This window comes from Lacerta agilis, chromosome 2 (genome assembly GCF_009819535.1).
Source record: "Lacerta agilis isolate rLacAgi1 chromosome 2, rLacAgi1.pri, whole genome shotgun sequence".
Lineage (NCBI taxonomy): Eukaryota > Metazoa > Chordata > Lepidosauria > Squamata > Lacertidae > Lacerta > Lacerta agilis.
In genome coordinates, this window is record NC_046313.1 from 75,926,357 (window position 1) to 75,947,663 (window position 21,307).

Sequence of the window (21,307 nt, forward strand, 5' to 3'; positions counted from 1 at the left end):
ACCTTCTGCCTCTTTGGCATATAAGAAGTAAGAGAGAGCACCACTAAATCCAAGGAAGCTGAAGGAGAAGTTTGCAGAAGCAACCCATAGAGATTGAAGTCAACAGTGCAAAAGGGCCCAGCTGAAGAGCCAGGGACCTTCAATTCTTGAATGAGTTCAACGATTTGAAAATTTAGCACAAGGAAATTATAGCACCATAACTCAGGCACATTGTTAATTAGATAGTTTCAGTGTGGAACAAATGTTATTTCATCCCCGGAGTAATTCTAATACAATTTTGTTTCCCCCCCTCCCTTTTGACTGCAATGTGTTGATAAAGACCTGGATGAGTGCCTTACAGGTATTCACAGTTGCTCCAGAAGACAATTATGTGTGAACACATGGGGATCATTCTACTGTGTCAACCACAGTGTTATCTGTGCAGAGGGCTTTGTACTCAACATGCATAGAAAATGTGTTGGTAAGAGGCTATGATAGGTGGCACCATAATTCTTCATGTTACGCAATGTGCTCAGCTTCATATCTTGGGTGCTATAACCCCCCCTTCCCTCTCTGTATTTAAGTCCATGGAAAGGCATGCCCTGTTATCTGAATTGTGTTTAACATTGTCCGTTTTCTGTTGTGTGGCTTTTGCCCAAGCAAAATCTCTGTATAGTCCTAAACATCCATAGCTGTGATGGCTCCATTCTGGTAGAGGAGAGGCAACCATTTCAATCACCTACCTTTGTAGGAACATGATAACACCTGTGGCTTTTGTCTTGTTATATCAGCTTCATGTATTTGTCTCATGACCACAGTGAAAGACAGTGCAACCAGGAAGGAGTGGGGGGAGAGAAGAAGGAACTGGGAGGAACTGAAATGGTTTATTTTACCCATCCCTAATAGGAAGCCATGGAGCTGCATGGTCAATGGTGGGCCAGTGAGCCAGTGGTGGAGGGATCTGCCAAACCTGGACTGCATTGCTGTCCTTTATGCCATTTTGATAGTATCCTGAAAATTCCCTGTTACCCTCAGCTGGTTCCACTCCAAGCCTACATTTGAACACAGTTGAAACCAGGGCTTTTTTCAGCCGGAACTCAACGGAACTCAGTTCCGGCACCTCTAAGGTGGGCGCCATTACCATTATAAGAGAACAAAGGAGGCGTTCGTGGTGAGTTCTGGCACCTCTATTTTATATAGAAAAATAGCACTGGTTGTAACTGATGCCAAGATTCCTTATTAGTGTGAGATGTAATGCATACAATTTTCACACATACCAAAAGGTGGCTGTTCTTTCAAAACGAGACATGTCCCTCCTAGTTAAGTTTTGTCTGAGCTATGCTGCAGCACAAATGGTTCTAGATAAATGTTGTTTCTGACACATATTCCAGCTGCATGTGTTTCCTGTCCTTGCATTTGACTTTGCTGTACGTGTGGTACATGGAGTACTCATTTGCCATTATTAACATTTTCTTGAGTTTTTAAGGAGCCAGGGAAAACCACAGATATATGATGGTTTCTAATTTATTGAGTTGCTGTCCCTTGAAAGAGCCGTAAAGAATCCTTGGCCGGCTCAACTGCTTTCGTGCTCCGTCTTGAACTATTTTGGGGGGAAATGTAAACGATTTTGAACTTCATGCCTGCAAATTATACATTTCTAATGTCTGAAGTTGTTAATAGCACCAGTATGTGTAAACTTAGTAGTAAGGGAACCATCTCCTCTGGTTCCAAAATGGATCACTTAAGAAGATATTGTCTCTTGAATTTCCTGTAGTTAAATAATGAAAGATTGAAGTTCCAGCTGCATTCCTAAGTGGGTTTCCAGAATTCCTGATAGACAGACATGCTGTAAAAGTCACTGTCTATTAATGCAGCATAGAGACACCTCTTCTGTGTTGTTCCGTGAATAAGAACTGCATTTTTTCTCTCTCCTAAAAGCTTCATGTTTACCACAAAAAAAGGATTCACTGCCCTAGTTCATGCAACACAGTAAGCTCCTCTCCAGCATTTTTTATTCCCACTCCTTGGTCGCAACGTGTAGTGAAGAGTGAGCATAGGTTTGGACAACACACTAAGCCAAACTTTGATTTAGCTCAGTGTGCAGTCAGAATATAGAGGGTGGGAAGAGCAAAACCGCCGTGAGCCTGCCTCTGAGGGCCTGCACATTTGCACAATCCTGGAAAGCCATGCATCCCATCTGCACTATACATATACGATAGTAGAAGATCACTTCCACCCACTGGCTTTACCCCTAAGTATCCTGGGAACAGTAGTTTCTTAAAGGTGCTGAGAGTTGTTAGGACACCCCTATTTCCCTAACAGCTACAATTCTCAGAGTGGTGTAATAGCCAGTTCTTCTACAAACATTGGGAACTTTGCAAGTTTATCCGAAGGAAAACCTGGTGACCCAGTTTGGATGTCTAGGCAGCAATCTTTAGGTAGCACAATTCAAACACCCCCACACCCCGACACACCGATATGGCCAAACAACAGCATTTATTTATGGTAATGAGCAACAACAACAAGAGACTGGTGGCAAACAAAACCCAAATTCCTCCCAAGGTCTAGATGTGGTAATGAAAATCATTTGGCTGTACAGTGGTACCTTGGGTTACAGACGCTTCAGGTTACAGACGCTTCAGGTTACAGACTCCGCTAACCCAGAAATAGTACCTCGGGTTAAGAACTTTGCTTCAGGATGAGAACACAAATCGCGCGGCGGCAGCAGGAGGCCCCATTAGCTAAAGTGGTACCTTCGGTTAAGAACAGTTTCAGGTTAAGAACGGACCTCCAGAACAAATTAAGTTCTTAACCCGAGGTACCACTGTACTTATGGTTAATTTGAAGATGCAGCCAGCAAGGTGGTGTTCCTTTTGCGCCACATCAAGATGCAAAAATGTACTGTAATAGGTTCTTACAAATACTTCCAAACAACAGGTGGCAGCAAAAAGGCTGCTGTAGATTCTTTTGGTCTCTGCCACTTTAGCCAATAGGAAGTGTAAGCAAGATCCCAGCTACAAGTGTGGCTCACAAACCTCTCATCCTAGTAGTGGTTTCAGGCAGGAAGGATGAGTCCACTTATTGGTGACTTCTGCTAAAGGGGATCGCAGGACGGGATCTTTGCTGCAAAGGTTAGCAAACCTCTGTTTTTAGCATTCAGCTCAGCGATGTTTCAACTTACAGACTTAGTTGTGACTGAGTCTGTTTTCCTATACAGGTCTACACTTCCCTTTTATACTCCTTAACCGCTGATCAGTTTCATTGACCAACCCTGCGTTTTAGTGTCATGGGTGTATTTGTGTGGGATGGCAGACTCCCTGTGTTCATGGATGGGAATTCTGAGTGCAGTCATGAACACCTGAGGAATATCAGGCCCTCCCCAAACTTGTTGTTGTTGTTCAGTCGTTCAGTCGTGTCCGACTCTTCGTGACCCCATGGACCAGAGCACGCCAGGCACGCCTATCCTTCACTGCCTCTCGCAGTTTGGCCAACTCATGTTAGTAGCTGTGCTGGCCCCAAGGGTTTGTCCATGAAGCGAGGTCCAAGTCCAGTCCTGGGTCTAGGGGTCCAAAGGAGGTCAGTCCGGCGGGGAGCGAGGCAGGGAGCAGGTCAAGGTCCAAGGCAGGTTCAGGCACAAGGTTGCAGGTTGAGCACACGCTTGCAACTAAGTTGCTCACGCAACTTGGGCTGGGTCTGGCTGGCTTTTATCTGGCCCTATGCTTAGGGCGGTCCCGATCCTCCGGAGACTCGCCTCTCCTCCGGGCCTGGAGGCGAGCACTCCTCCTGCAGACACTTAACTCCCTTCGCCTCTCTGCCCTGAGCCTCTGTAGCTCAGGAGAGGATGGTGGGTTACTGGACCCAGGGGATGCCTCAGCTTCCTCTGAAGAGGCTGGGAGTGGAGCACCTGCAGGCAATGGGTCCTCCCTCCCATCAGGAGCCAGAGCAGACTCTGCTGATGCCTGCACCTGGGGATCCAGCACAGGTGGGGATCCTTCAGGCTCAAGCCCTGGCCCCGGCTCAGCTGGTTCTGGAGGCGGGGAATCCCGTGCAGGCTGGGATCCCTCAGGTTCAGCATCAGAGTCTGACTCCCAGGCCATCACACCATCCCCCCTCCCAGGCCCCCCCCTCAACCGAGGGGCCGGACCAGGCTTGCTGGGTAAGCTGCATGGAAATCACGGAGGTAGGCAGGTGCGTGGACGTTTTCCGCTGGTTCCCATGAACGATCCTCAGGCCCATACCCCTTCCAGTCGATGAGGTATTGGAGCTTCCCCCTGCAGTATCGTGAGTCGAGAATGCGCTCCACCTCGTACTCAGGCTCCCCCTCAACCAAAACTGGCTGCGGTCGTGGATTGTCTGGGTGGAACTCGTCGGGCGGGGCGACTGGACTAAGTAGGGACCGGTGGAACACTGGGTGAACCTTGAGCGATGGAGGTAACTGGAGGCGAAACGCCACCGGCGACACCTGCGCAGTGATGGTGAATGGGCCGGCAAACCGTGCATCCAGCTTTCGTGAGGGCCGAGAAGGATGCAGGTGACGGGTAGAGAGCCACACCCGATCGCCAACATGGAGTTCTGGCCCCTCCTGACGATGTCGGTCAGCCTGGGCCTTGTATGCGTCCTTGGCCTGGCGCAGTTGCTCCATCAATAATTGTTGCTGGGACTGAAGCTCCTGAAGCCAGTCTGTCACTGCGGGGACCGCGGAAGCTGGCAGCACGTCCGGGAACAAACGAGGATGGTAGCCGTAGGAGGCCTGGAACGGGGTCTGCTGGGTGGAGGCGTTCACTGCATTGTTGTAGGCGAACTCCGCCAATGGCAAGTGATCGACCCAGTCATCCTGCTGGAAACTGCAGTAACACCGGAGGTACTGCTCCAGCACCGCATTTGCCCGTTCCGTCTGGCCATCGGTCTGCGGGTGGTGGGCCGAAGACAGACAGACCTCCGTCCCAAGGGTCTGGTGCAGGGCTCGCCAGAAGTGGGATGTAAACTGGACGCCGCGGTCAGAAACCACACGCTCGGGCAGGCCATGCAGGCGGAAGATGTGCTGCAAGTACAGTTGAGCCGTTTCCTTAGCTGTGGGTATGGACGGGCAGGGGGCACAGTGCACCATCTTAGTGAAATGGTCCGTGAAAACCAGGAGGCAGGTACAGTGACGAGATGGGGGCAAGTCCACCACAAAGTCCAGCGAGACCGTGTGCCAGGGACGCGGTGGGACTGGTAATGGCTGGAGCAGACCGGGGGGTCGCCCGGTAGGACCCTTGGCCCTCCGGCAGACATCGCAACCAGCAACATAGCGTGCCACATCAGCCTTCAGGCGGGGCCACCAGAACTCCCGGCTTACCAGATGGGTGGTCCGGTACCGCCCAAAGTGCCCTGCTGCTGGGGCATCGTGGGACATCTGGAGAACCTCAGCCCGCAATGGTCCTGGTGGGATGTATAGACGACCCTGGTGCAGCAGTAGGCCCTGGTGCAGGGCCAGCCCCGGATATCGAGGGCATGACCCGTCAGACAGTTCCCGGAGCCGTTCCTGTGCCCAAGCGTCGACCCCTTGCTGTTCTCGCACCCGAGCCTGCAGCGGCTTGGCTTCCTGAGTGGCCAGGAATGCGGCTGGTGGTAAGATAGTCGTCGGTACTGCCTGCTGTACAGTGTCTGCGACGTCCTCAGGTTTCCGGGACAGGGCATCCGCTTTCCGGTTTTGGGAGCTAGGGATGTAGCGGATCCGGAACTGGAACCGGGAGAAAAAAGCGCCCACCGGATCTGCCTTTGGTTCAACTTGCGGGTGGTCTGGAGGTACTCCAGATTCCGGTGGTCCGTTCTCACTTCCACCGGGTGTCGTGCCCCCTCAAGATGATGGCGCCAGACCTCAAAGGCCACCTTGATGGCCAGTAGTTCCCGCTCCCACACGGTATAGTTACGCTCCGCCGGAAGGAGCTGCCGGGAGTAATAAGCGCAGGGTAACAGTGGCGCATCGGGTCCTTGTTGCTGAGACAGGATGGCACCGAGAGCCGTACTGGAGGCATCAGTCTCCACCACGAAGGGACGAGAGGGATCAGGATGCTGTAAAATCGGCGCCCTCTGGAAACAGGCTTTCAACCCCTGAAATGCCACTTCAGCCTCCTCATCCCAGGAGAAGGGCGTCTTGGGGCGCAGCAGTCGGGTTAATGGGGTGGTGCGATGAGCATAATCTGCAATGAAGGTCCGGTAATAGTTGGCGAACCCTAGGAACCGCTGTAAGTCCTTGCGGTTCCGGGGCGCTGCCCACTCTCGAACCGCAGCCACCTTCCCAGGGTCCATCTGCACCCCGTCAGGGGAGAGTCGGTGTCCAAGGAAGTCTACTGACCGCTGGTGGAACTCGCACTTGCTGAGCTTGGCGTACAGTCGGTGCTCCCGCAAGCGCTGCAACACGGACCGAACATGACTCTCGTGACGGGCTGGGTCACGGGAATAAACCAGAATATCATCTAGGTACACCACCACGTATTTGTCTAGCAAGTCCTGGAACACGTGGTTGATGTACCGTTGAAACACGGCGGGCGCGTTGCATAATCCGAACGGCATAACCAGGTATTCAAACTGCCCATACCGGGTCCCGAATGCAGTCTTCCACTCGTCCCCGGCACGGATCCGAATCAGGTTGTAGGCCCCTCGGAGGTCAAGTTTGGTGAACATCTGCGCCCCCTGCACCCGCTCCAGCAATTCTGCAATAAGGGGCAAGGGGTACCGGTCTGGGATGGTGATCTTGTTCAGGGCCCGGTAGTCATGGCAGAGGCGAAGCTCCCCACACTTCTTCTTAACGAAGAGTACAGGAGCGGCAGTGGGTGAGGTAGAGGGCCTAATGAACCCGCGTTCCAGGTTCTTGCGAAGGAAGTCCTGCAAGGCTTCACGCTCTGGCTCCGAAAGAGAATATAGGCGGCTTACAGGCAGGGGCGCCCCAGGCTGGAGGTCTATGCCGCAGTCGAAGGACCGATGAGGTGGCAGCTGGTCTGCTCCCTGTTCCTCGAACACGTCTAAATAGTCCTGGTACACGGCAGGGAGTGTTGACACAGCCTGCCCCATGGGGGCAGCTGCTACTAACTCGGACTGAGCATGGGAACCCGGGTCTGGGAAGCGTACAGTCCGATTGACCCAGTCGATCTGAACATTGTGCGACTCCAGCCAGTCCATCCCAAGCACCAGGGGAAACCGGGGCATGGTGGCAATGTCCAGGGTTCGCACCTCCCGGCTGCTGCTGGTAGCACAGGACCAAGGGCTGGGTCTCCCGAGTAACCGCGCCCGAGCGTAGGAGCCGTCCGTCAATTGCCTCCACCTGTACTGGTTCCGGCTTGTTCTGAAGCGGCACCTGATGCTGAGTGGCGAAGGCAGAGTCCATATAGGAGCGGGTTGCCCCCGAATCCACCAGAGCGTGGGTGAGAATCCAGGGCCCACCGGGGGGTATAGACGCACCGGTATCATGAGGTGTTGCAATTCCACTGGTGAGGGCCCATCATGCGATGCTTGGGGCCCCAGGTAGCCTGGGCCATCGGCTACTGGGGTTGGCCGTTTCACCTGCGGCTGGCGTTTCTCAGGGCAGGTTCGGGCGTAGTGTCCACTCCCACCGCAGTAGAGACACAGGTTCCCCTCCCGACGCCGAGTCTTTTCCGAGGAGGAGCCGAGGCCGCGCTGCCCCGAGCTGCATCGGCTCCTCCAATGACTCAGCTCTGGCCACGGAACTGCAGGGAAGCACCGGCGCTGGGAGCCCGGAGTGCCGGCGGCCCCGGGCCTGGCGACGGTCCTCCAACCGATCATCTATCTGCAGACTCCGTTGGATGAGGGCATCCAGTGTGGCAGGGCGATCCAACGTGGCCAGCTGATCCAGTACCTCGTCTGAAAGTCCCTCGAGATACTGGTCCCGCAGTGCAGAGTCGTTCCATGTCAAGTCCAGCGCCAGCAGCCGAAATTCTGTGGCGTAGATGGCCACTGTGGACTTGCCCTGTTTCAACCGCCGAATTGCCCGATTGGCTTGACTCCCCTTCTGAGGGTTGGCAAACGTGGTTTCCAGAAGATTGCAAAACCCCGTATAGTCTGTCAGCAAGGGGGAGTCTTGCCGGAGCAGCGGCAACGCCCACTTGGCCGCCTGGTCCTTCAGCAAGCTGATCAGGAAGTGCACCTTGGTGCGGTCGTCGGGGAAATCCCGAGCTCGCCCCTGAATATACAGCTTGGCCTGGGCGAGAAACATGGGAAAGCTGGCTGGGGACCCATCAAATTTCTCTGGCAGGGCCACGGGGTACTTGCCAGGAGCTGGGGCGGCGGCCCCAGGAGCCGGTAAGGCATCCAAACGCTGCTGAAGCGCCGTAACCACATTGCTTAGCTGCTGCACGGTGTGGGTCAAGGCCTGGTTCTCCTGGGCCAATGCCACCAGCGCAGCCGCCTGGTCAGCCATGGCTATTAGTTCCTCCCGAACGCACCCCAGCGAAGGGGGAGTGCGGGTGGGGCGTGAGCAAACTGTGCTGGCCCCAAGGGTTTGTCCATGAAGCGAGGTCCAAGTCCAGTCCTGGGTCTAGGGGTCCAAAGGAGGTCAGTCCGGCGGGGAGCGAGGCAGGGAGCAGGTCAAGGTCCAAGGCAGGTTCAGGCACAAGGTTGCAGGTTGAGCACACGCTTGCAACTAAGTTGCTCACGCAACTTGGGCTGGGTCTGGCTGGCTTTTATCTGGCCCTATGCTTAGGGCGGTCCCGATCCTCCGGAGACTCGCCTCTCCTCCGGGCCTGGAGGCGAGCACTCCTCCTGCAGACACTTAACTCCCTTCGCCTCTCTGCCCTGAGCCTCTGTAGCTCAGGAGAGGATGGTGGGTTACTGGACCCAGGGGATGCCTCAGCTTCCTCTGAAGAGGCTGGGAGTGGAGCACCTGTAGGCAATGGGTCCTCCCTCCCATCAGGAGCCAGAGCAGACTCTGCTGATGCCTGCACCTGGGGATCCAGCACAGGTGGGGATCCTTCAGGCTCAAGCCCTGGCCCCGGCTCAGCTGGTTCTGGAGGCGGGGAATCCCGTGCAGGCTGGGATCCCTCAGGTTCAGCATCAGAGTCGGACTCCCAGGCCATCACAGTAGCTTCGAGAACACTGTCCAACCATCTCATCCTCTGTCGTCCCCTTCTCCTTGTGCCTTCCATCTTTCCCAACATCAGGGTCTTTTCCAGGGAGTCTTCTCTTCTCACTCCCCAAACTACCCTTTGTTTACTGGCGGTAGTCAGGTCTGTGCTCTGCAGAGCTTCAAATGACTGAAAAGCTGGCAGGAACAGCAGAGGCTGATGCATCCCATCACAATTGTGCAGAAGTGACTCATTGGGTGGGGCAGAGCGACCGTGCTAGCCTCCTGGCAGGTGGGTCACTATTACTTGCCGGGAGGGAGACATGCAAGGTGGTGGGGAGGTTGGCATGGTGCTAGTTTTACCATTCCATTGCTCCTGCTTACGAGTTTGCACAGCACTGACCTTCCTGTGGTCTCACCCCTTTCCCTTTCTCTCTGGGTAAGCAACAGTGGCCTGCCTGCCAGGAAATTAGCATAGTGGCTCCACCTCCATCTGCCAAGCCGCTTCTGCAAGTTTGCAGATATGGATACTTGCCAAGAAATAACTGCAGTCGTTTTGTGATGGATAGACTGGCTAGAAGTCCACCCTTGAAGGAAGGCCATTAGAGTAAAAGCAAGCAGTTTACAGTGGGAGTCTTGCAAACTCTCAGAAAGTCTTTGACTCATGTCATTGCAGCTCCTTTATCTAAAGCTACCCAAATATTCATGGAAGGCAATTATGAAATGTAGCAGATATTAGAAAAGTAATTCATCTGAAAAGCACAAAAGATTCCATTAAAATCCCCACTCAGGTTTCAATATATTAATGCAACCATATGCTGTACATATATGGAAAGCTGACTCTGAACTGAACATGAGAGGACTTGTTAACACTGTAGCTTGTTGTAAAAAAACAAATAAAAGGCAGGCTCAGCTGAACATTTTCGTGCTAACTGGGAGCATACTTCAAGGAGATTTTAGGCCACATATTTTAGGAGTGTTGGAGATATGCTATGCAGAAGATATACTCAGAAGCACTCCCCATTGAGTTTCTTTGGGTTCACTCCCAAGTAAGTGTCTTGAGGATTACAGCCTTTATATTCTGAGATATGCTAACTTGGAAGTAAGTCTCATTGAGTAAACATCAATAGAATTGGGCCACAAGTAAACTTTTCTGTGTATATTTCCTTAGACTCAGTGAGTTATTTAATTTTTGTTGGCATTCATCAAATTTCATGATTTCACATTACAAATAAGACAATGTTGAAAATATTTGTTTCGCAGTGTGATTCAGTTTGTTTCCAGGCAGGTCCGTATTTCCCAAAGAATATAAATTGCATTTTCTTCTCTCAACTAAGCCTTCACATTCAACTGAAATCAATCAGCATGCAAGTCAAACCTGTGAAATTTATTTCACTTGTATAAATTCCAGGGAGGGAGCTATTTATACATCTTGGAGATGGTGAAAATAATTTGAGTCTTCTCTGTTTTCATGTTTCCATATCATTCTAGTTTTAATTAAATGTTCAAGGTCGCTTAGGGATTCCAATTACATTCTGTTTCCTTCCATCTTTAATCTCTGACAGCTTTTTGAGAACCATAGAGAGTTGGAAGGGGCCTTGTACACCATCTCTCAGCTCCTTTGCTTGATACAGGAAATGGAAAGAGCAAGAGCATACCCTGCTCCTCTCCCAACAGATGACTTCCCAGCCTCAGCTTGGAAACTTTAGTGAGTGAGCACAACCCACCTTGCCCCAATGAGGACATTGGATTGGAAGTTTAGTTCTTTATAAGCACAGCAATCTATCACAGCAGCTCCTAAGGTGCAAGAATCACATGCACAGCTCCTATTAAATAGCTAGCTAGGCATCTCATTCTTCAGACCTGGAGCAAATGTGCATCATGCCTCCATTTAAACCCACCTTCTGATGTAGTGTGTGCAGGCAACTGGTGGCTTCTCCTGTGCAGCAGCACCAGCTGCTCCTGTCACTTTAAACCCTCCTCATCTTTAGAGACAGCAGGGGAAAGGACAGAGGAAATTCTAACAGCCCAGTTCTCTTTGAGGCTGTGTCTTCCATCTCTATGCATTCCTGCACCTCTTCTCCTGCCTCCTCTTCTCCCTCTGACCACCCGGACCCTGCCTCACGGGTGGCGTAAAGGTAAAGGTAAAGGGACCCCTGACCATTAGGTCCAGTCACGGATGACTCTGGGGTTGCGGCTCATCTTGCATTACTGGCCAAGGGAGCTGGCGTTTGTCCACAGACAGCTTCCGGGTCATGTGGCCAGCATGACTAAGCCGCTTCTGGAGAACCAGAGCAGCGCACGGAAACACCGTTTACCTTCCTGCAGAGTGGTACCTATTTATCTACTTGCACTTGGACGTGCTTTCAAACTCCTAGGTGGCCAGGAGCTGGGACCAAACAATGAGAGCTCACCCCGTCACAGGGATTTGAACTGCCAACCTTCTGATCGGCAAGCCCTAGGCTCTGTGGTTTAGACCACAGTGCCACCCGCATCCCCACACTGGCCCCTTCCCCTGGATCATCCTCCTGTTCCTCTGCCCTCCCTTTGGTCTCCTTCCTGTCCCTGACGGTGAGAGAGAGGCAGTTTGTTTTGTTGACAAACAGCTCTCATAACTGAGAAGTTTCTCCTAATGTACAGCTGAAATCCACCCTCCTATTCCTTGAGGAGTCATCTGGAGAGTTGGAGTGTGGTGTCACCTCTGTGCAGAGGACACTCAGTTCTATCTCTCCTTTTCATCTTCATCAGGAGACATTGTGAAAGTGCTGGAACAGTGTCCGGAGTCTTTGTCCTCTTCTATATGAAGGCCCTTCAGGTATTCTCCCCCCGCTTTCTCTTCACCCGGCTAAACATACCCAGGACCTTCAGACTTTTCTCATATGACTTATTTCCCATACCACCAACCAACTTCATTGGACAGGATTCAGCTTAGTCCTGCTAGCAGAAGCCCATGCAAGGTCTTCTGTTAGTACAACAGTACCTTTGCCCCCTCTTCTCCTCCCACACCTTGCCCTTCCCCAAATTGGCTCAGGGGGTCTGAGAACCTCTAGATCAGGTCATTATCACCATCACACTGTTTATTCATCCCTCAGCTTGTGATTAACTGCAATCCTCAGATCATTTTCACATGCAGTGCTGCCGAGTCAGGTATTATCTCATTATATTACTTTACTGTAATACAATGTACTGTAGAACATCTGTCTTGTATGCAGAAAGCCCTAGGTTCAATCCCTGGCATCTCCAGGTAGGGCTAGAAGAGACTCCTGACTGATGCCATAGAGAGCCACTGCCAGTCAGTGAAGTCAATTCTAAGCTAGAATTGGTATGACTCAGTATGAGGCTGCTTTTATAATGACTGTCAGCCTAGCTTATTCTGTGGCTCCCAGTAGGATTTCTACACCCTTTCTGCCTTTGACTTTTTTTAAAAAAAAATCCCCTGATTTATTTTTGAGATGCACTATTCTTGCTTATGAGACGTAAGTGGCTTGTTGGTTGTATTTCTATCAAATAAAGCCTGTATATTACGGATGGACTGTCTGGTTGAGGATTTATTTATTTCAGGATTTATTTTATCTTAACAGATTGCTATTGTAGTTGCTCTTTTCCTAAGAGGACTGGATTCTAGTGGGGTGTACCTCAAACGATGAGGTGAATTGGGGTGATTCAGGGAAAGGTCTCACATCTTCCCTCTGGCTGAGATGCTGCTGCATACCAGGATGGAGAAAAGAAGAAGTGAACTAGTGATGTGGTCAGCATGGTGCAAATGCACCAGTGGAACCAATCTAGTGCTCTTGCCAGAACATCTGCTGCACCCCAACCTTGCTGCTTCCTCACTCCTCCCCCCTCTGTCCTAGTTTGCAGCAGTAACTCAGCCAGAGGGAGGGCAGATGAACACAGCTCCACCACAACATTTGTTACGGACTGTATCTGTATTACTGTCACAGTTGAATTGGAAATGGCAAGAATCAGCTTCTGGCTTAAATCCTAGGACCTCCACAGCCCAATTGTCAACCATAGGTCCTCTTTACAGCCCTAGAGCAAACTCTTGTTGTGTAGCATGAACTAGTCTTACTTAAGTGCTGGCAAAGATATCTGTCCTTCTTTGTGGTTCTTACTCCTGGTTGCTTTGTTTGTCCTTTGTGCCCTGTTGCACATAAGTGGTTTAATCTCTCTGAAAATGTTTTAATGAACATGAAATCTAAATTATATGTGCTGTCTTAACTGGGGTCATCCTTCGCATGAAATGTAAAGCTTTCCATCAAAGCTTTCCTAACTTCTGTGTCTAATCAATTCTTTCCACTGTGACCTTGATGAATGCATCATCCAGTGCAAAATCAAAAGAAGGAATATGTCTCATAACTCTACCTATAAAATGAAAGTGTTTTAAGCTCCTCTACCTTGGCAGGAAACTCTGGAAATAGCACCATGTAAACCTTTCCTTTTGGATAAAATAACTTTTACTAAATCTTTTAAGATGTTTGGTTTCCTGTAGTGAACTTAAAAGAGGTACCGGTAAGTTCTTTGGTGTGTGCTATACTGACATCTGTTTCCTCTCATAGATATTAATGAATGTATAACAGACGCTCATACCTGCAAGAGAGGGGAGCACTGTGTTAACACAATTGGATCCTTTACATGTCTTCAGCAACTCAACTGTGAATCAGGTTATGAGCTGAAGGATGGTGAATGTGTTGGTGAGTTTACTTATTTTAGTATGAGTGGTGATTTGTGTTCTGGGGGTAGTATATTTTAATTTTCAAAATAAATATAAGCACAACACACTATAACAACAACCTAAATGCAATGAGGCGGGTCTTCCAAAAGATCTTGGGTTGCAGTTAATACTTTAGAAAAGGAGAAAGCCTCCTGGTAGAGGCAGATGTACCTAGTACATGAATCAGAAATACGCTACACTGGGGAAGGATTGGATGTGGCGGAGATCTCCTGCCACCCAGCCAAGAACAGATGCCTTTAAAGTAGTGGTGGCAGCAGTCCATCAGGGTACAAGGTCTCTTCTACCTGCTGAAAGTGCAGGGTGTTCTATGGGCAGGGGTGGACTGAGCTAGCATGGGATCCACTGCTGCTGCTTCTTTGGCGATCACTCGTAGCCGAGTAAGATTGTCTTCCATGAACACGGTCTTAACACTGAGTCCGTAAGTGACTGTGGAGGCCAATTCTGGACCCACACGTCCTTCTATAGTGGGGACATAGGTTTCTGGGCAGGAGTTGATCATGGAGAGGGTTTCTCAAGTGTGCCTTCCTCTTAGCGCATTTCTCCCTTTTGTCCTGAGTTCAAGCGTCTTCAAAACCCATGACACCTTTGGTAAAGGCTGTTCTCCAATTGGAGCACTCGCAAGCCAGTGTTTCCCAGTTGTCTGTGTTTATACTACATTATACTACATTAGGCTCACTGCTGTCACTTGGTGACATTGGGTCTAATCCAGTCCCGCTTGCTACACCAGCTCTGATTGCCCTGCTAATGCCTAGAAAAGGTGTTCATATGGAAGAAATCCAAGCACCAGGCAGTAATTTACTTCCCTGATTTACTTGCATTCTGCTCAGGGCTGGAGCAGGACCATCAGATGAACATAGGTTCATTGTGGGTCCAGCAGCTACTATCTCTCTTCTCTCCATACGTTTATTGGATACATGAAGGGGAGCATGATAACAATTGTCAAGGAAACTCTAACTTGGAATTGCTTACAGACGTTCCAGTTTGTTAGCTGGTTTCAAATATTTGTCATCATTACCATTTACAGATGCTTATGAATTTAAGAATGTTAGGGGTGGAGTGAAGCCCCTGATTTTAGCAAATTGATACGTAAAATTGTTGCCATCAAATTAAATGGGAGACGATCTAGGAACAGGGAGTTGCATTTAACTAATCCCTACTCAGAGTAGACCCATTGAAATTAATGAATCTAAGTTAATCATGTCCATTAACTTCAATGGATCTACTCTGAGTAGGACTAGCATGGAACACTACCCCCTGTACATGCTACCTTGAGCAGGAAATTGATGTGATGAATAAATTAATTTTAATTACAAACTTGGCTGTAAAATTTTAATTTGGTAGGGGGCTGGACCTGCTGCATGATGGGAAATAGTTTGCAGGGTGACCTGCTGAGGAACATCTCTCCACACATAGTCTATGTAGCATCTTATGCCAAATTTAATACGCTAGTTCATTTGAAAGCTAATGTATTGAAAATTACTAAGCAGGTGCCTAAGTGGCCCTCAGATGGATGACTGGCCTCTAGGCCTATAATTCAAGTGCCCCTATAATAAGTAATGCCTGATTACTTGCTGTCATTTCCATGCGTTTGAATGTGGTGTAGATGCATCTTTATTATTTTAAGATGCTTCATCCTGTTTTCTTGGCAGAATGACTAGGCAATGTGGGCAACATTTGAAAGAGTGTAACATATGAGTCTGATACTTAACAGCAGGAGACATCTGTCTTTGGATTTCTTCATCCATGAATTTTGCTGCAGATTGGAATTGTTGGCAGCCCGAGTTGGTTTTCTTTCCGTAAATATTCTTCAGATGGCTCATCTGACATGAAATGAAGATGCATGTTGCGTTTTAGAATATTTAATAAGAAAAGGTTAGCCACCATATAGGCTGTGTGAATTTTGCTCTGCCGTTACACATCCGTAATACACAGAGTAATACATTCTCCGGTTAAGTTGGATTAGTTAATAAAAGAATGCCATAAATGATCTTAGATTAAATTGTGATGCTGTACATTATTGCAGCTTCGCGTTGTAGAGTCACCCTCTAAAAACTTTTTTTGAGCTAATCTACATTAATGAACAAATGGAAGACGTCAGAGGAGCCAAGACAACAAAATTAGGAAAGCTATCACTAGATTAATCCACTTTTACTTTTTAATTTCCTTTAAGACATTGATGAATGTGAACGAGGAACCCACAGCTGCAAGATAAACTTTGTATGTCAAAATACAAAAGGATCGTTCTTTTGTGAATCAAAGCAGCGGTGCATGGATGGATTTTTACAAGATCCAGAGGGTAATTGTGTTGGTGAGTTCAGCTCGAACAATATAGTTGTAGATGAATGAGTTCCACATACTGTTATATTACCCATAATTGTTCAAGTTTAATGGTCTTTCAAATTTTACTGTTCTCCCCCCTAAAACCTATCTCACTTTTTTTATTTAAAATGGATTAGATTTACATAGCGTTAAATATATAAATGTTGGCTTCATAGAGTTTCCAGCAACCTAGAATTTCTGAATAATAAATCAAAACCAAATGAATAGGAAAGAATGACAGCTGGAAGATGGCTCCCTGATTAATTACTAGCTGAAAGCTTAATGTATATTCTCTTCCACAGATAGTAATGAATTACATCACTTACGGAGCCATGTAAGGCTGGTTTCAACTGCATCATACTGTTGGGTCTTATACTTGTCAGAGGAACCTCTTAGTGTGTAGCAGAGGGTATCATTCGAGTGAAGATGGAGCCAGATGTGTTGGTAAGACAGATAAGTAACCTGGCTAATTTTGCTGGATACCCCCCCCATCCTTAAACACCATAATTACATTCAAATACGGTTGTTGTTTTTTGACAGTTTTCTATACATATGCACATCCCAGATTCCCATAACACATAGAAGCGTTTGTTGCAAACAATGTTTAAAGCTGGTGATGACTTATTTAAACACTTTTTAAAGCTCAACCATTTTTTTCCCCTCCAAACCGTGGAGATGGTGTAGGCCCTCTTCCTGGCTCCTTTCCCCACAAGGCCTCATTCTGAGGAAGAGCCTCCTTGGCCTTTCCTCAGACAAGGCAGGTGGAAGGAGCAGTGGACACTGTAGCCATGCTGGGTGGTTGTTGTTCCATCAATGGTGTCTCCGGAGATTTTTACACATCACTTGGGAAGACAGGCAAACTAGTGCCAGTGTACTGGAAGAAGCAAAGATCACCAGTGTTGAAGCAATGATTCTTCAACATCAACTTCGTTGGACTGGTCATGTTATGCGGATGCCTGATGTTCATCTTCCAAAGCAACTACTCTATTCCGAACTTTAAAATGGAAAGCATAATGCTGGTGGTCAACAAATCCACACCATGATCAACTCCACCCGGAAACTAATGTCCCCACTGTGGAAGGACGTGTGGATCCAGAATTGGCCTCCACAGTCACTTACAGACTCATTGTTAAAACAGTGTTTATGGAAGACAATTTTACTCGGCTACGAGTGATCGCCAAAGAAGAAGAAGAAGTTGGTGCAGGAGCAGCAGCAAGAGGCCTGAACAATAATGAAGCAAAGGCCCTGGGGGGAGGGTGTCAGTTTGCCGTACTCCAGGCATCCCCAAACTTCGGCCCTCCAGATGTTTTGGACTACAATTCCCATCACCCCTGACCACTGGTCCTGTTAGCTAGAGATCATGGGAGTTGTAGGCCAAAACATCTGGAGGGCCTCAGTTTGGGGGTGCCTGCCGTACTCACTGGCTGCAGCGGTTGTCTCATTCTGCCTCAGGTGCAAGCCATCCCTGCACATTGCTCTTGGAAGCATTTCCACCTCCACTGCCAAGCACGCCACTCAATCCTGTCAATCCAGACCATTGCTCAGTGGCGCCTGCTCTTTCCTGCCTCTGCCCACCTGCAATTCTTTTAGAAATCTGGCAAGTACAGAGACCAGCCTTGTGGCATACTTTAGACAGGTAAGTGATGCACATCTGCTTAGAGTCTAAATGTTCTACTGTGTGTTCTTTTTTTAAAAGGGAGGAGCATAAACAACAGAACCAGGATATTTTGTGGTTCAACTTTTCTCTCCTTTTTTCATAAGAGGCATCTTTCTGGATAATTAGCTTTCAGATTGGATTAACATATGGTAATATAAATAGATCATCTGGACAAGCCTCTGCAGCAAAACTGAGTCTGTGTGGTCGCTTTCTTTTGTTTAGAAAATTCATCTTCTCAGTGATGTTCGTTCTCTCTAATTCAGTAGATTGGCTAGCAGCACCTTTATCCTATATTTAATTGAAAAATACTGTAGCTATCGTGAAATATGGTGCACTTCTGACTGAATATGTTCTGGACATAATTAAAGCTGAATGCACTGGAACACACAATTTCACAGAAGCTAATCAAAGGGCTGGACCAATGAATTAATGGCAACTAAAGTTGCTAATTTGCAGATTTAAATCTATATTAAAATTAACTTTTCATGCTTGCTGCGATACAAAGACAGAAGCAAAGGGACAGTGTTTTAATGAAAAGTATTCATCCTTTCCAATATTGATTCATATATTTATTTAAAACACGACTGATTAGATAATGGTTAAAACAGGAAATATTTCTAACTGTATCCAAGTTTCCCTATGGAATTCTACACTAGAGATATTTTATTTATATCATTTATTATTGGAACAGTTTCTAGTCATGCTTCCATGCAAAATTAGATGAAGCCTTTTAGTGAAGTTTGCGCAATAGACATATACAGTAGGTATTGTGGCTATTGTACCTAAAATTTGTCCTGGATTTTTTAAAATCATTCTACATCAGAATTTTTTTGGCAGGCCTGCTGGTTCTTGCTGTACTTGCCTACTTTTGATGTTGCCAAGGGGTGTTTCGGAGCATTCTTCATTCATTCTCCAAATAATCTGTTTAGCGGTTTGTGATGCCCAGGCTTTCTGGATACAAACACCTCCTGGAAACCCCATGACATCTTAGGCAGTTCCTAATGTGTGCCTAACAGCAGAGGTCTCCCAAAGTACATTGCAGGGCCTGTATTCAGTCTTAACCATGGGGGTTGTGTGTGCTCAAAAACTCCTCTGGTGCCTTCCTAAAAAAAAAAAAATCAACAATAATTTTTTGCCTTTATAGGAAAGCAAGTTTTTAAAAAATAATAATAAAAGAAAGGACTTCCTTTAAAAATATAGTCAGTGACTGCATCTATCTCATGTGTTTTGAAACCTGCTACCCTGGCTTTATGCACTTCGATTTAAACCCAGGGAAAGACATCATGAGGTGGGGCTTTTTCAGATCAGGAAGTTCCATGCAGCCTGGGAGGCTAAGCCTAAACTTATGCCTAGCACAACAGTGATTCGACAAAGGACCTATTTTAGCTGAGGAAAAAGGAAGGGGGAAAGATGGTAAGTTGTCCAGAAGCGTGTGATATTAGTTATCACTGCATAATGGTCCAATGAGATGCCTGTGTAGCATCCAAGTTAAAGGGATGTGGAAACCAGAGAACAATCCTAAAGAAGGAAACAGTCTGGCAGACCTCTGGGTGCAGAAGGCCTCATAATGTGAGGCCTTACAGTCAACATTAATATACAAATATCATTCACCAGAGATTCCAACTAAAATGTGATGGCCTTGTTGCTTCTTAGTTCTGAGTGTTAAGTACATGACTGATGTCTATCATTGAGGGTTGTTATTTGGTGCTCTGGTTATGATTTCCATATACCCAACTATATTGTTTGCAGGTAAATCCCTTAGTCCATTTTATAGGAAAGATATGCAAGTGTCATTTCTCCACCACTCCCTCATCTTATGGAGTTGATAGCTGGGTGGGACTCCAGCACTTTGTAGATTCCATACACCATGGGAAATGTGTGAGTATAGGAAACTTACGGTGGATTGTATCCAAAGGCTACAACCCTCTGTGCGAGCCAATTCTCAGACTGTGTGTTGTTGTTTCTTAATAGGTGGGAAGAGAGATTAAGGGGAGAAAACATATCTATTGTGATTAAGTCAAACTATTATTGTTTGCCTAACTTGTCCATTCTCAGAAAAATCCTGTTTTAATGAATCAAAGCATCACAAACCAGACAGGAGAATGTCAGATAAATGTAGATGTTATTACAATGTCAAGGGCACATCTCTTTTTATTTTGATAATCTTTTGTTTGGAACCAACCACAGAGTGCATTCTAAGACCTTGCCAGCTGCATCTTCATTTTCACTTTGAAACACTGGCCTCTGGAAGCATAGACCTGCATGAAACCAGCTTTGGGAAACGGGGATTGCTGGTCGCTAATCACTTTTCCTGCAGTGTCAGGAAAAAGTTAACCGTGCTTCTGCTCCAGGTTGACTCTCATGATGCAAGCCTCTTCATTCAGTACAGCTGCCTGCAAACTGTGATATTTGGAGAATGACCATCAGCTTGGCCCTCTGCGGTGAGAGTAATTGCTACCTTTTGCTTCTGCAGATGTTGATGAATGTCAAACCGGCGTACACCGCTGTGGCGAGGGACAGATTTGTCACAATCTACCTGGAGCTTACCGCTGTGATTGCAAGACCGGATATCAGTATGATTCATTCAGCAGGACCTGCATTGGTATGTGTGGCACAGGAGGAGATGATATTGCTGATTGATGAAACATGGACCTCAGGCCAGTGCGCAGTGCTGCCGTTTCCAGCACAATTATTAATTCCATAGCACTAGAACTCAAGCAAGATAATAGAATTGCTTCTGAAACCACCTTCGCTCACAGTGACCTGCTTGTCTCTTACTCAGAAGCACTAGTGAGAATATGGTCTAATTTTATTTCAAGTATAAGCAATTGATTGGATAAGAACTGAATTAGGAGGATTCCATAGGTGAAAAACCCTGCTGCTGTAAATATATCACAAATTGTGACCAGATTCCACAATTTGTGGACCAGAGAGTAGTTCACTTTCTGACAAAAGTATGGTTGGAGGAGAAATTCTATTCAATTCCCATTTAAAGGGAACTCTACCCAAGTCACACTTTCTGAAACAGCATATGAACTGAAATACAGCCATCCTTTGAAATTGGCACTTCTCTGAATTTTGCAATGCAGTTCTCCAGCCAAGTGAAGAGTACTAGGGTTAAGTGTGCACATAAATAACATACAAAAATACAATATATCATGGTAAATTGCATGCACATGGTAAATTTAGTGCACTAAATTTGCACTAAAGAGCTGGTGAATTTTCATGAGGACTGGGGAAAAAAGCACCAGATGTGGCTGTGTTCTTAACTAAACTTCAGAACTAAACTCAAGAAAGGGGTGGGAGAGTCAAACTGAAAGATTCCAAAACTGACAGGTATGCCCATCCCTAGATGCAGGTATTTTAGTTCTGTTGGGGCATGTATATATTCTGGACCCTCCTCATGTCAAATTCTATCCAATTTAATTTTCATTGGGAGGAAAATGTTGGGAAGTTGGATATGAAAATGTGTGCATGCTAGTCGGGGGGGGGGGCAGTGGATACTCTAAAGCTTGTGCACAGTATTTTGAAAGTGAAATATCTTCTGTTATTTGAAGAG

The 21,307-nt window shown here is 47.4% G+C and overlaps 1 protein-coding gene across 1 annotated transcript in view; it reads left to right on the forward strand.

Annotated features, from left to right (window-relative positions):
- FBLN2 (fibulin 2) overlaps positions 1 to 21,307 on the forward strand; it is a 123,879-nt gene that overhangs the window by 83,539 nt on the left and 19,033 nt on the right. Inside the window, 7 exon segments of the mRNA XM_033140856.1 lie at positions 320 to 460; positions 13,597 to 13,731; positions 15,943 to 16,080; positions 16,394 to 16,402; positions 16,405 to 16,446; positions 16,449 to 16,535; positions 20,222 to 20,350. Coding sequence (XP_032996747.1) covers positions 320 to 460; positions 13,597 to 13,731; positions 15,943 to 16,080; positions 16,394 to 16,402; positions 16,405 to 16,446; positions 16,449 to 16,535; positions 20,222 to 20,350 — 681 coding nt within the window.